The sequence below is a fragment of the Aptenodytes forsteri genome, unplaced genomic scaffold, assembly GCF_000699145.1.
Source record: "Aptenodytes forsteri isolate BGI_AS27 unplaced genomic scaffold, ASM69914v1 Scaffold49, whole genome shotgun sequence".
Taxonomy (NCBI): domain Eukaryota; kingdom Metazoa; phylum Chordata; class Aves; order Sphenisciformes; family Spheniscidae; genus Aptenodytes; species Aptenodytes forsteri.
The window spans coordinates 4,263,695-4,279,290 of NW_008795125.1; the positions used below are offsets into that span (position 1 = coordinate 4,263,695).

At 36.5% G+C, this 15,596-nt stretch overlaps 1 protein-coding gene across 1 annotated transcript in view; it reads left to right on the top strand.

Annotated features, from left to right (window-relative positions):
* Positions 1–15,596, top strand: part of COL14A1 (collagen type XIV alpha 1 chain) — a 124,819-nt gene that overhangs the window by 74,238 nt on the left and 34,985 nt on the right. The window contains exons 27-35 of the mRNA XM_009277215.2: positions 697–840; positions 2,835–2,999; positions 4,519–4,557; positions 4,773–4,911; positions 7,237–7,379; positions 8,330–8,439; positions 10,113–10,271; positions 14,733–14,810; positions 15,076–15,162. Of these exons, the coding sequence (XP_009275490.1) occupies positions 697–840; positions 2,835–2,999; positions 4,519–4,557; positions 4,773–4,911; positions 7,237–7,379; positions 8,330–8,439; positions 10,113–10,271; positions 14,733–14,810; positions 15,076–15,162 (1,064 nt within the window). The remainder of the gene's footprint in view (positions 1–696; positions 841–2,834; positions 3,000–4,518; positions 4,558–4,772; positions 4,912–7,236; positions 7,380–8,329; positions 8,440–10,112; positions 10,272–14,732; positions 14,811–15,075; positions 15,163–15,596) is intronic.

The following is a 15,596-nucleotide window of genomic DNA, read 5'->3' on the forward strand; positions in this document are numbered from 1 at the left end:
GAGAGAAAGGTGGGAGGGAGCTTGCAGAGCATGTAGAAAACAGTAGACAGAGTGGAGGGTCTGTTTGGTTATAAGCCAGGACAGTTAAGCCTCAGTGGTATGTTTAAGGCTGGGCTGGGGGAAGATGTCTGTTGACTGAATGTAGTTACATTTTAATTAATCCCTTAAGATAGCCCTCTGATGTGAAGAAATTAAAGATGAGTGCTGAAAGGGTTAAAATCTGTTTTAGTTGGAAACCATATGTTTTATTATTCTCAGACTGCACAGAAATTTCTTGCAGCTGTTGCATTGCATCCAATCTCAGCAGTATCAAAATAACACGTTTTCCATTTACTCAAGAAAATACTACAATGACACTTTCAGTTGTTACCTAGACTGTGCCCTACAATCCAGTAAGGGAAGATTTTGTTATCTCTAAGCTGCACTGAATACCCTTTCCCACACATGTCATGTTCTTGATCTCCATCTTCTGGATTGAAAAATGGATGGCTGAAGCCATCAAATTTTCAAAGGTTAGGGTCAAAATTAAACTTTTCTAAATCTCTATTTTAATACCTACAGAATGCACTAATTTACAGACTACTCAGGACCCAACAAATTTCTCTTTTTAGTCATGTCTAACATATGACATGAGAAGCCAGTAGAAATTGGATTTATGTCACAGTGAAAGTTTGTTGTCAATTTTTTCTGTTTCAGGCAAAGCCATTAAACATGCAAGAGAAGTCTTGTTTACTGGAGAGGCAGGCATGAGAAGGGGCATTCCGAAGGTTTTGGTTGTCATTACTGATGGGCGATCACAGGACGATGTGAACAAAGTCTCCAGAGAAATGCAACTTGATGGTAAAATGTGTAGTTTTAAGAACTATTCACATTTTCCTTTTTCTCATTAATTATAACTACATAAGTGTGGGCATGAGATAAGGGTAACTTTTGCTCCAGGAAGATTTCCAAGTTTAAAGGAAACAGACAGCAATTGCTGAGAAACTCAGAATATCACTAGTATATGGTTAGATTCTGGATTTTTTTTTTTTTGTGATTAATGCTGCTATTTTTCATTTTGGCAGCAGTGCTAAAATCATCTAGTAGTCAATGGAATTGCTCCCATGGCAAAGAATTTAGGGGACATGATCCTGAGAATCTGGACTGTCATCTATGAAGTAGAGCTTTAAGCAGCCACGCAGTATTGTGAGATTAAGTATAAGAACTGGGTTAGTTGTTGTAGGAATGTCTGATACTGAGATTTGTATCAAAACCCAAAGGGCACAGTGTGCCACATGGAACAAAACTAAAGGATGGAAGAAAGCAGCTATCATCCTTTTAATGTGAGGTGATCTAAGAAGAAATTACATTTGTGCTTTTTTATTTACCTTTAGACTTTGGCAGCTACGAAGTTACCAGTGTATATTACTGATTCCTGAAACCCAATGCAATCGTTGAGCTTGGCTGCCTGCTTGTATTATTGCTAGATGCTGAGTGCAGTGCCCTCATAAATAAAGTTGCATCACAAAATAGTAGAGCACACATAACTTGTTTTAAGTAGCAATCAAGAAAACTCCGTATTTGTGAATAAATTGGAGTCTATGTCTAAGCTGAACAAAAAATGTTCAACTGTCAGGTCAGTCTTGTAGTTGCCTTATTAACTATTAGACTGGCAACGACCAGAGATGGCATATGATGGGGGTTCCGTTGCTGACTGGGATGTGTCACCTTGGACAAATGACTTCCTCTCTCCCATTTCCTTTTGTGCATGCTGTATGTTTAGGCTGCAGATAGGTTGGAGCAGGTACTGACTTGCAACTATGATAGAGACTGGCATGAAGAGGTGCTGATCTTGGATGAGACATGAAGATATTGTTATAATATATTAAGTCAAAGTTTTGTTATGCTAAAAGCTCTGCAGAAGGTGATGAATGCCCCTGGGCCTCATTCAAACTTAAAGACAATATTGCTTGACTGGAGTAAATTTGGGACTGAGCCATGCAGGAACAGTATGTCCATTAACAATATTCAGCCTGATGTAGACAGGTTTTTTCTTTATCATTTATGGAAAGGAAAATGTTGAAAGACTTTTGGCTAGTTTGCTGCTCCTAAAACATATAAGATACAATTTCCATTTCATTTAAATCTTTGAAGTCAGGCTCAAATTTTGAAATATATTCATGCAAAATATATAGAACAGATTCAACCAATGCAGTTAAGTTGCTGATGAAATGAGAATGCATTTATTTCAGTGTTCACTCATGAGGCAGCAGTTCCTTGAAAACTCTGATTAATATATGGCACAGAACAAAATCTGTAAAAGACCTACAGGAAATTAATTTCTGTGCTTTGTATTTATGATATACTTGATACACGGATTTTTTGTGTGTATTACAGTATAGCATTAAATTAGAAAAGCATTTGAACATATGTGAAAAATTTAAACTACTGAGTAGTCTTATATGTCTTCAAGAAAACACTTAAGCATTAACTTTTATTAACTGATTAAGCATAAATAGCCAAAAGAAATATCTCACAAACAATGTATTACCTTTCTTTTAGATTACATGCATGAATTTTCTTGTGTTAAGTAGTCTTATGTCTTCAAGAAAACACTTAAGCATTAACTTTTATTAACTGATTAAGCATAAATAGCCAAAAGAAATATCTCACAAACAATGTATTACCTTTCTTTTAGATTACATGCATGAATTTTCTTGTGTTATAGGATAATAATAAAATTTCCACCATTGTATTTAATCAGGAAAGGAGCCAGTGCAAATACAGTTGTGTTCATATTGTATTTCCACTCTCTAAATGAATGACTCACAAGAGTGTTCTTTTATGTTTTACAGGTTTCAGCTTTTTTGCTATTGGAGTAGCTGATGCTGACTATTCCGAGTTAGTTAATATTGGCAGCAAACCCAGTGAAAGACACGTCTTCTTTGTGGATGACTTTGATGCCTTTACAAAGATTGAAGATGAGCTTATCACTTTTGTTTGTGAAACTGCATCAGCAAGTTAGCTGTTTTGACTTATACTGGCTTCTAATATAATAAGTGCTAAATACTGGGGGCTTTGTAACTATTATTTTTCTATTAAGAGGTATTCTTGATCTTTTTAACATAATTTACTGCAGATATTATAACTCTGATACTAATTCCATAAAAGATTAAGGAAATTAAGGTGGTGTGACTTCAAAAATAATTAATGGTTGTTTGCTATAAATCCAGAATACATCCACTAGTTGTCAAGAAGTTATTTCAGATTTGAAACATTGTTAATGGTTCAGAATTTAGTCATAAAAAGTTAATTATAATTTATTTTCTAGGCTACTTTAACCATCTGTAAGAGTAGAGTTAGCTACATTCATTATTACTCAAATCGCATGGTTAATTTATTAATGGAGAGCTAATCATGAATGTTTGTGTTATCAGAGAAAGTAGAAGAGTTGTAGCCTAAGGAAAAGCATAAAACACGCCCAAACTCTTTGAAATCTGTGAAAATGCCACACTTCAGACTCTTTATGAAAATGAAGGGAAAGACATTCTGGAACAACACCTAATGGTTAGAGGTGAATAATATACATGCTTTTAGGTGTGTGCCCTCAATATGTTTCCTTACATATGAGCCAGGAAGTAGGCAGTGTATAGCTGATGTTAATAATTTGTGATTGTAAGGAGTCCTTGTGCATAGGACTGTGAATTATCATGGGACTGTGAGTTGTCAGAGCTGGTGAACACAAATGTGTTGCTTGTGTCCCATCAATTCTTTGGTTTTGACCATAAACTCTACTTTAAACGGTAGAGAGGACTTTGAACGTTAGGAATACTCAACAGTGGCATTTACTGGTCACTTGTGCTTGCCTTCTAAAAGTGATCTCCGAATATGAGTATCCTGGGGTGCCATATTTGACATCCTGCATCTAGGCTTATTGATTTCCTAGGGCACCTTTCCTGGAAGAGGTTAGTGTGCTTTCTTCCCTGTTAGAAGAAAAATATAAAACAGATTTACAGCTATTTAAGATGGGTTCACACATCTTAAGGACTGCGTGCAATTCTGGTCTCTGTTGCTCGTGAAAGCTATTGTGGAGTTTGAAAAGGTACAGAGAATGCCAGCTAAAGCAATGGATCTTGAGCTGGAGTTAGGCTGGAGCTCACAAATAGAGAACTAGGGAGCACTTGGTTAAAACCCAGTGTAAGACGTACATTTTTATGCAGCAGACAGTGAATTTGTTGCCACAAGAGGTTGTGGAGGCAGGTTCATAGGAGGATTAGACAAATTCATGGACAACAGATCCATAAAAGGATATTATATAGAACACACAGGGATGTACCCTTTAACGTCTTTGCTACAACCCTTGTGGATCCTAAGGAGCATCAACTATATGGAGTAGAAAGTGGCCAGACTTGCATGCCCTTCCTAAACAGCATCTCCTTTTGCTGCTGTTGGGGATAGAGTACTGGGCTGAATGGATCATTGTTCTGACCCAGTGGGACATTTCTTGTATCCTTAAATATATCTTTTCTTCTTTTCCAGCCTGCCCATTGGTAGTTAAAGATGGCAACAATTTTGCAGGTACAATATTTTTGTGTTCATTTTTGTTCCTGATTTATAGAATCAGTTTCATTACCTGATTTTCACAATATTAGGCAATAAATTCCCCTTTATGCCAACAGCTGTTCAACAGATAGTGATATGAAACTCGTTGATGCAACTGGCTTTGTCTTTTTTTTTTCCTCTAATGCGGTATGAATTTCAACTAATAGGATGTATATTTTGATGCCTTCCAGGATTTAAAATGATGGAAATGTTTGGTTTGGTTGAAAAGGAGTTTTCAGCTTTGGAAGGGGTTTCAATGGAACCTGGTACATTTAATGTTTACCCATGTTACAGACTGCACAAGGATGCCCTGGTATCCCAGCCTACCAAGTATGTATTAACATATAAATATTCATAAAACCCATGAAGATAATTGTCCAGTGCAGGCAATTATTCATTTCAGGGACCAGTATTTTCACATCAGAAGAGCAGAGACGCTAGTGTATATCTACATTATACTAATGAATAAGAAGAGTGTTTGGTGTCCTGAGTCCTCAATCAGTTTCATTCAAAAACAGCAGTTGCAGGTAGAAGTAGGTAAGCTAACTGGCTATTTTGGGTTTCCCACATAAGCCAGTTTCAGGCTTATGCCAGTTTAGCACCAAGCAATTTTGTACAGGCGTACGTCTGGGCAGATTCCACTATGTAGTACTTTGTGAAAGGTGCCTCTGGAAAGCAGGTTGAAGTCTCATAGAGTGCAGAATGTCCTTGAAGTCTGAGTCAGAGTGCAAACCTGCTTTAGGTGTGTCCTCAGTCCCTTTCTGCATCAGTCTGTGTCCATTCATTGATTACAAAGGAAGATTATCTGCTTATGCTGAAATGAGTCTGTGTGAACACCATCTAGTACCTTCCTGGGAGGCAGGACATAGTTCAGTCATGAGGACTGTGTCCTGGGAGAGATATGGAGGTGATGAAGAAACCTCCCATCGAACTTTTACAGTCATTCCTCAGAGAGGAAGTGATGGAAACTCTCCATTTCTTCTATGAGCAGTGTGTATGTTGTGTTTGGTTCCTCACAGTCCAGTCCCCCACTTTGTATTAAGTGGCTCCAGAGAAAAGCAGTGACCCTGCTGGATTAAACATGGGAAGAGGTAACAAAGTATTCTTTAGCTGAGACAAATAAGAAAGAAAAACAGTGGGAAATTACTTTTAAGGTTTATATTAGATGTCATCTTAGTCTTTTTGTGTGATTATCCTGTTGTGTCCCAGTTGGAGCTATACTTCTTGGAGCTGTTTCACATTCTCCATGTTTAGTTTTCTACTGGGTCTAGTTGGACTGGAATTTCCAGGGAATAGCATTTCTCACTTCTTTTTCCCTTTCTGCTTCTTTCAAATTGGATCTGCTGCATTTATATGCTCTTCTCTAGCTGCCACCCCAGCCCAATCTTACTGCTTCATTAGGCTTTCACTCCCTTTCATGGTTCAGAGAATACCTTTCTCTTGGTGATCTACAGGTACGTCTGCATACAAGTACAAGTACCGCTTGTTTTTGTCATGTCATCTGTGCACTGAATGTCATTAATGTTATTCTCCTTTTTGAGCTCCATATCCCCAAACCTTGTGTTTCCCCCACCCTGCTTATTGAATTTTCTTTCACTTCTGCTTTGTACAATGGGTGTACTGTAAGGCTTTGTTCTTATACCTATTGAGTTCCCTCTCTCTTTTCTCTATAGGAAATGTGCAGTGTAACATCATGTTTCATCATCTACAGTCACTGTGCAGAATATGTTGATTATATATCACATTTAACTTCTTTTCCAGCATGATTCATATCTATACATCTTATATGTGCCAGAAATATTTTAGAAGGAATGGATCATATCTGGGGAAAAGAAATTGATTAAATAACCTCTTCAGGCCTCTTTCAGACCCCTTTACTATGATTTTAAGGAATCAGACTAATTAACTTTTTCAAAATACAGTCAGTCATTTCAGACACTTGTCCAAATGTCCCACTTTGGGATTTGACAATGAAAGGTTAAATTAAATTGAAAGTACTAAATAGCAAATTTTAGGAAATGGCATAAAATAACATACTTCTTTTATATCATAAAATTCCTCTCTCTTCTGCAAAAATTCTAGGAGAACAGATTGTATTTCTGTATGTGTGATCTGTTTTGACTTCACTTTCTTATATATTGGCTTTGAAATGTATAAACTACATTCCCTATAATTTATAAAGCTTCCTGTAACAGTCTCTGTCACTCCTAATTTTAATCCATTAGTGATGGTTTAATGACAAAGGACATGTCTATTGAGATTGGTCTTCCAAGCAGCTTCTATTTTCATTGTCTGTTCAGCCAGACAATAGCAAAGGTCTTGCGAGTGGCTACTGTTTTTTTAAAAGCTTTTAATATAATTAATTTCAGCTTTACTTCAAACTGACCTCTGATTTGATCTTCAAATTAAAAAAAAAAAAATTAAGGGCAATTTTGTAAATTTCAAGGGAAAAGATAACTTCTCCTTTCTTCATAAGTATTCTTTTGATAGTTATCAAGTTGAGTAGATTTTGCAACCACTTATTCATATCGCTTCTCAGTCTTGATTTCCAAAGAAATATACAGAGTAATAGAAAGTGTGTTAAGTGAACATCTGGTGAGTAAATCACCAGATTTAATGTTTGTTTCAGTTTAAAAGACATTATTTCTCTTACAGGTATTTGCATCCTGAAGGTCTCCCTTCTGATTACACCATTACGTTTCTCTTTCGTATACTCCCCGACACACCTCAGGAGCCATTTGCTCTTTGGGAGATTTTAAATGAAGAATATGAACCACTGGTTGGAGTTATTTTAGATAGTATGTATTTTGTATTTTACCAGTGACTTTTTCTTTAACTGTAGGAATGATTCATTCTGTGTCTAGATTTATTATTGCCAATGTTTTAATCTGCTGCCAGAACAACTACCTGAATCTGGAAGGTGACAGTCTCTAATGGATATTTTTTAGATTTAATTTAACTGAGTTTAATTTGGAGTTAGAGTCAAATATTGAGTACACTGCTCTAAACTGGGAGCAATGATATTGAAATCCAAAGAGATATACTAGATGTAAATTGATGTAAGGGAGCTACTCATTTGCTTTTATAATTTCCACTGGTCTGAATCTGGTTCTAATAGAATCTATCTTGATATATGCCAGTGGTACTGTCAGTACAGTATGCGTAGAGGCAATGCAGTCTAGTGGATTAGCAGGCTTAGAGCTAGAGACATGAACTCTTGATGACTCTTCATTTCTACTTGATTTGACTTCCACAACTGTAAAACAGGGATTATATTTTAGAAGGTTTCCATATTTACTGTTGAAAGGACATAGATACTATGATAGCTGTTCTTTATAGCTGCCAATTTTTAAAAAGATATATTAGTACTTATCTTTCTATTTCTCCTAGAATTCTTTAGATATGTCACCTTGAAATAGGTGGGAATTAGGCATTTAGCTAGCTTGAGGACCCATGCCTCCTTTTCTTGTCCAAGTCCCACAGAGAACTAGTGGGAGAGTAGGATCAGATAAACATGGGTGAGGTACACTCCCAACTATTGGCCCATCCTTCCTGTCAAACCAGGAAAGAATATTTCTCTGAGATAACTTGTTACTTCCAGGTCAGTATATCACTTAAGAATGTGTTTTACTAACACTTGATCTGACATCTTTGGTCGTCTTTGTTAAACACAAAATTGACCCTTTCAAATAATATATCAGGCCCTTTCTTCCTCTAACACAGAGCCCTTATTTTTATTCTCACACAGATGGTGGTAAAACTCTGACTTTCTTTAACTATGACTACAAAGGAGATTTTCAAACTGTGACTTTTGAAGGTCCTGAAATAAGGAAGATATTTTATGGGAGTTTTCATAAGGTTAGTAATGGTAATAGGAAAAAAAAGCACTCTGAATAAAGGTTTGGGAGTTTTTCATGTTTTGAAATCTTCTTTCATGTGGTCAACTGCTGCCAAGAGAAATGTATTTTGCTTATTCAGAATCATCTACCAAACTGTTGTAAGTCTCTTTGCAATATTGAATTAACATTAAACATAACATAGTTTTTGTGATGAAGCTGATGTGATCAATTTTCATCTCATGCTTTGTGCCTGTATTTTAGAGTTGATTAAAAATACTTGCCTTGAAAAGTAATTTAGAAATACATTGGCTTTTCCTTTTAAGGTTTGGATTGGAAATGTCATTCAAAATGAAAAGAAAAAGTCCAGAAAAAAAAAATTATCCTTCTTTTGACCAGAGTTGTTATTTTTAAACATATTTTAAGGGCTATGCCATGTCGAACTTTTCTTGGCTGTTAGAGAACTTGTAACATTCTTTCCGAAAGCAGATGAAGTAGTGCTAGGATTGTAGCACATATTTGTTGTGGAAGGTGCTTTTGTTATTTGCTTTTATTCCTGATGTTTGTGTCTTTCCCGAACAAAAAAAGGAGACTGTGGATTGAGGGATAGTATTTACAGAGCTTAACTTTTCTGTACTTCCTTTTTAATCAATGGAGCAAGAAAGGGAAGGTAGGTCAGAGCTGGGATCTAATTCTGACTCTTTTAAGTTGTGCTTTGGAGGAATATATAAGGCTTTAGCAAATTCTCCTCTTAAGTATTCTTCTGCATTTTGAATTATGATCCTTGCTATACGTCTGTTTGAAAGGCACAGGAGACCAAATTCATGCCAGCTTTTCAGTTATTTAGTTCCAGCTGAGCCCATAGCAAAGCAGCTACAGGACTTCTTTCTGGCGTTCTTCCCTACACCTTGGGCTCTGAACTCCATATAGTGTACTGGTATAGAGCAGATATTGCGTTTCTACCAGCTCTTCATCGGGTCTCCCCCCAAAAAAATTGTTCTTTCCTTTGCTTAACTTAGAGTTTGCTCATGACAGGACAATTGTGGCTACGATTGTCCTCTCTGTTGGGAATGTCTTTGCTGTATCAGCAATGGATAACAGAGTGTGAGTCAAGGCAGAAGGAAGTAACTTTGTTGCTGTGCTCTGCTTTTCTGTACTGCTTTTGATGTTTTTTCAGTGTAAAAACTTCACTATGAAAAGTTTTGCTGTGTAGTTAATGTATAATTTACAGGCTAAATTTTACTGCTTAGTTTTGGCTTTTGCAAGTGGCTATAAAGGATGTATCGGTGAAATCCAGAGCTATATAGCAGGATCATACAAGGCCCAGGAATTATTACTGACCACATAAATCAAGAGTTCTTTGGGATCTGGGTGGTATATGAACATTGTATGGATCTTTTGTCAGGGACAAATTATTTTCTTACTGAATAAATTATGTAAGGTGCCAATTTGTGTGCAGATGTTCCATAAGCAGAAAAATAAGCTAAATCCATTAAACAGATTAGAATCATAGAATAATTCAGGTTGGCATGCACCTCTAGAGGTCATCTAGATTATTTGCTATGGATTATTCTCTGAGTTTCACTAGCAAACATGGAGTTAGGAGCTCATTTCAAAAAATGCCTTCCTTTTCCCAGGAAATGTATATATCCTATGTGCTCCTTTGTACATTAAAGCATCTTTTCTTTTGCTTAGTTGCATGTTGTTATCAGCAAGACTACGGCCAAAATAATTATTGACTGCAAGCAGGTGAGCGAGAAGACCATTAATGCAGCAGGGAATATTAGTTCTGATGGCATAGAAGTGCTGGGGAGAATGGTCAGATCCAGAGGACCAAGAGACAACTCTGCGCCAGTGAGTAGAACAAGAACAATTCTTTAAACCACTTAAAATATACTAAAAACAAGTGTTTGGAATCTTTGCAGTTAGTTTTAAGTTGAAGCAGAGTGAACTCATATTTGAAACAGTAAAGTTCAAGCATTTCAGAAATTCTGCAAAAGCCTGCAATAGTCAACTTGGGCGAAATCTATTTTTGATTATTTTAATAAACGAAATCACTAGATCATCATTGTTCAAATGTTATTCTCAAACACGTATGTGAACACAGTTGATACATTCAGATATGACTTGTGTTCCAAACTTCATTACATAGAGTAATACAATGTATAACTCCTTTGCCTGGAATCATTTAAACTTTGTTTTGAGTGATAATTATTCCCCATGTCTCTTATTCACTCTTACTCTATGTTTACCCTAAGCTCACTGTCTGTTCAACAAATAATTGAACTGGTTTGACACAGGCAGCCCCCGAAAGCTCCTGTCCTAGTATATCTAGTTCTTTTAGAATATAAAATATTTTAAATGTGAAAGATCTTCCCCAAGATTAAGAACTCTTTCTTTCCTCTGAAATTATTCTCCTAGAAGCAGTAACTGATCATTCTGTTTGCACAGCAACCTATGGGAGTCTTTCCATTTTGCTTCAGATGTCATTAAGAAGGTTTGTTTGGGTTTTTCAGGTAGATTTAGTTGTTGAAGAAGAATCGACAATCTGACGATCTTAAGAAGGCTTCTTTGCCGTGCAGTACTGTTTGCTAAATTTTTTGAACTTTCTTGACCTTAGAATGAGGTTAGAAAATGTGAACTTTGAACTCAAGGCTTGATTTGAATAGGAATGAGGTTTCAGAAATGTATTTACTTGCTACTATATGGAAATATTCTTGTTTAGTAAAAAATAAGCCCTCAGAATATATCTCTGTGTACAAAAAAGAGCCTTTAGGCCTCAAACTTATGGGTAATAATTACACGAAGACTGTAAAGACAATTACACAGAGAAACCTTTGTAGTTACATTTCAATAGAAACAGAAAAAGGCAAACTTAGGAAATCTTGGAATTAGAGAAGGCTTTGTAAAGAAGTGGAAAGAATTGGTGTCTTTTGTTAGAACCCAGGAATCTGTAAGTCAGACTGCCCACTCACTGAAAAATTCGGTTTTGTTCAAATGAACTGTAAAACTGACGTAAGCCTACAAATGTGTAGCTGAAGATGAAAATTCTTTACTCCATGGTACTGTTTAGTGGCCTTTAAGTATTACCACATATACCAAATTACAAGCAGGTCAAGAAAGCACCCAAATATTCTTTAAAGTCTCCATTCTGCACATTTTATTCATATTGAGTAGAACTTGTGTGATTAGTCACATTTAAGGCATGATTGAGTTGGTTTCCTCTACTCCAAAAATTAGAGGACATCAAAGGAAGCTAGTAGGAGGCAGGATAGAGGTTCTTCTCACAACAGGTAGTAGATCAGTGCAGCTGCTTGCCATAGAATTTTGTGGGTGCTAAATATTTATATAGATTGTAGGGAAGCCTTGGACAAATGAATGAAAGGGAAATATTGGTTGTTAACAAATCTGGGGCAGGAAATCCCTGATCTGAAAGTCATTGGAAGCTAGTAGACTGTAAGGTAGAAGTATGACTTACACCCTTATGCTTCATGAGATATCACTTATGCCACTGTTGGAAATAGAATTCTGGGATTTAGTCCATTCCAGTATCTTCACAGTTTTAAGAGATTCATGAAGGCATGCATACAACAAAAATTCCTTTTTTTTAAAACATTTTGAAAATTGTTTTGATGTGATATGAAAATTGAGGTTTGATAGTTCTGAAAAGTTATTTTTTCATCAGCTGTATTTTCATGAAATGCTTTAATCTTAGTTTTAGAGATGCTTATTACATAAAATAAAAACAGGCAGGCAGTTATTTTGGAATAAAATTGTGGATGTTTTGTTCTGACTGTATTCACATGGTACAGTTTAACATTGTCTGAATGTTTTTTGTGTAATTTTTTTTATAAATGAATCCAGTACAATCACCTGAATTTTGCAAAAGATTTCAATTTTGAAGGAATATAATTGTATCAGAGTTTTTTTTTTTCCCATCGATGCATACGGTGTGCAACAGTTCAATAAACAGGCAGAAATAGAGATAGACAGGACAAAAAGGGGATTAGGCTAAAGGTACCTAGCCCTTTTAACATCCCTTAATAGTGAGGCGTCTCTGGATTAGGCACTCCAGCCAGCTAGGGCAATGAAACCTGACCGTGACATGCAGCAAGTAATGTTCTTTATTCCTTCAATGGGATTTAATGAAAAGTCTAGCTTTAAAACATTGTTTATTTACAATTCACAAACCTTCTCTCTATTGATGTTTCCTTTTCTTTTAAATTTAACTTGTTTACCTCCGTGTATATGTACTGTTAAAAAAAGTAATGTGTGATGTGGTCTGCTCTTGAGAAATCTTTGCAGAACTGTAGCCTGATCAGATGAGGATGGGCAGACTTTTCTGTCTTACTGGTTCTGTTTGCAGGACTGGATATTTAGAAAGCAAAATCACTACGAATACAGAGAATTATGAATAAATGTTTAACAGTAGCAAAGAAAGCTTTGTTTAGTTATTTAGCTTGAATCAGAGCAACCCACATAATATTTTAAAATGAGAATACTGAGTCATTCAACATTTGGATGGTGAATACAGCAGTTCAGGGAATATCTATTTGCTCTTTATTTTACACCAATATGCTTTATCACTATGGATCTCTAGATTGTCTAATCCAGAGAAAATGAATATATATATACATACCTATGTAGAACTGCATAAATTTAGCCAATACTGTCAACCTTGCATTGTTCAGGATAACAGAATAGCTTGGGATGGACTGGGTTATGGAAAAAATGGCAATACTACTTACTTATGAACCTAAGCTGCTTTCTGCACAACCACCTCAGGTGTTCCTGCACTCCTTTTCTGGGGTGTCTTATTTGCTTAAGTGTAGTATCATGCAAATGCCCAGGGTCATTCTGAGTCCCAGAGCAGCATGTTCATGCATGTTCATATGCTACTGCGCTCAAGCTAATGAGTCCTCCCAGAATTAGTAGCTTTGGGATGTGTAGCGAAGAGGCATCTAAGTGGCTCCACCTGGAGCCAGCTTGTATTTGACGTAGCCAGGGACACAGACTTGTTGGACTCAGGACAGACCTTTGTGGAGCCAAACCAAGGGTCCAAAAGCTGCCTTCATGCTGCACTTCAGCTCTCTAAGGTGTTTAGCATAGAGCCAGCTCACGTGGCTGAGCATCTGTAGTACAGCATATCTACAAACCAGCTAATCTGCTGGCAGGTAAGAAGACTTTCTATGTATATGAAAGTATTCCTTTGTTTAAAATATAATAATTGACTTATTTAAGAAAAAAATGAGGCAAAGCTGAAGGTGCACATAGGTAGTTCATTTTAACAGCTTTAGAAGCAATGCAGTTTTAATAAAATCTTTAAATTCACTCCTCTGTTCTAGTGTTAAAATAATGTCACTGAAAATAATAATGGGAGCAAAACCAGAGAGAGTTCTATCTCTAGCAGTTCCTCAAATTTTTTAACATGTGCGGTTAATTTAATGGGATGTTCTGTTCCACTCCCCTCTCTATTCAGTATGCACATAAATGAGGCATGGAAAAAGAATAGAAATAGTAACAGAAGAAGGCTTCATCTCTCTAGACCCCTTTGTTCAGTTCAAGGCTGTAAAGGAGACAATTGGTTTTACCACTGAGTCCTATTTAGTTTATTGTTTCTGAGTATCTAGGAGCCATTATTTTTACCAAATGTGTGTGTTCTTGTAGATTAAATTCTTGTCCAAACCATGTTCCCAGACCTATGGTGGGAATTTTCTTTTCTGCCCAATGTTGTCATGTATTGAGCAAGCTTTTCACCATCCTTAAACTTTCGTTGCCTGGGGATAATATGGATAAGAGAAGGCATATTCTAAAGTAAAATAAAACTGGAGAAAATGATAAATATTATTTGTGGCTCAGTTCCAGTGTAAGTAATAGGCTACAGGAGACCTTGTCCCAGATAAAATCTGAGCACCAGACCAGTGGCTTAAGAGATATTACTGTTTTGAGAAGCTGAGCTCTCTTTCGTCTGACTCTTGATGCCTCCTTTGCTAGAAAAAAGCATCAGGAAGCACCGTTGGGCAAAATCAGGAATTTAATCAAGGAGGTGTGGATAACCCTACAAATGCCTGCAGCATTTAACCTTGAACAGCTTGCTCAATCCATGTAATGTCTGGTAGTCCGGACAAGCTGGTTAGAACACAAGCCTTTTACTGTTCAAGTTAGCGTATTTGTGGCTAGCTGCTCGAAGTCGATAGCCTGTCCTCTGTCTAATCTGAGTGCTTGAAACAAGGTAGCTTTTCTTGTTGATGGCTCCATTTTGCACTGATCTTGCAACTAACAGTCATTTTGTACATCATCCTTGTTTTGAAACAGTTGCAGTTACAGATGTTTGACATTGTTTGTGCTACCTCATGGGCCAATCGAGACAAATGCTGTGAGCTTCCTGGCTTGGTAAGAAACCTCTTTCAATAACTGTAGAATTTACCTTTTACTTTCCCCTTTATCGAGGCAAATGTTTTAATGGAAATGGATGGTTAAGAGTTTTCAAAAAAGCCCAAGTCTTCTTGGATTACTTGTCCTATTGAAAGTCAATGAGATGTATGTTCCTAAATCAAGTAGGTGCTTTTGAGGCATCCACACAGTAGATTCATAAAATTCTTAACTTCTGAATCGAAGTTTTGGACATCATTCTCTTCCTATCTTGATCTTTCCATAGAGAGATGAGGAAAATTGCCCTGCCCTTCCTCACGCTTGTTCCTGTTCAGAAGCTAATAAGGGTCCCCTTGGACCTCCTGGACCACCGGTAAGGTTTTATTCAGGTTTGTAGTCAACTGTACCAAATAGTCCACTGGCCACCTTTATGTCAAGACATGTGGATATACTGCCATTGTATCACTAATAAGGTTAAATTAGGGTTTTAAGTGTTGGTAAAGAGATAAAATTACATTCAATTTATAGAAAAGATGCAAAGTAATATGCTGTAAAAAACCTTCTCATCCAATAAGTCAGTCAAATTTTTAATGGTTTAATCGAGACCTGAAGCAGTTAGGGTAATCTTTAGACCTTGAACCCTGTTACCTGTCTGTAGATTAGTAGATATGTCATAGTTAGTGCCATTTATTTTCAAATTTTTAATCACCTGCTATCTGTCTACTCTAGCACATATGTACTAAATGTAGCTTGGAGTTTAGCTTTTTGAAATGCTCAGTTTACAGTATTCTTATGAATTAAAGGTAT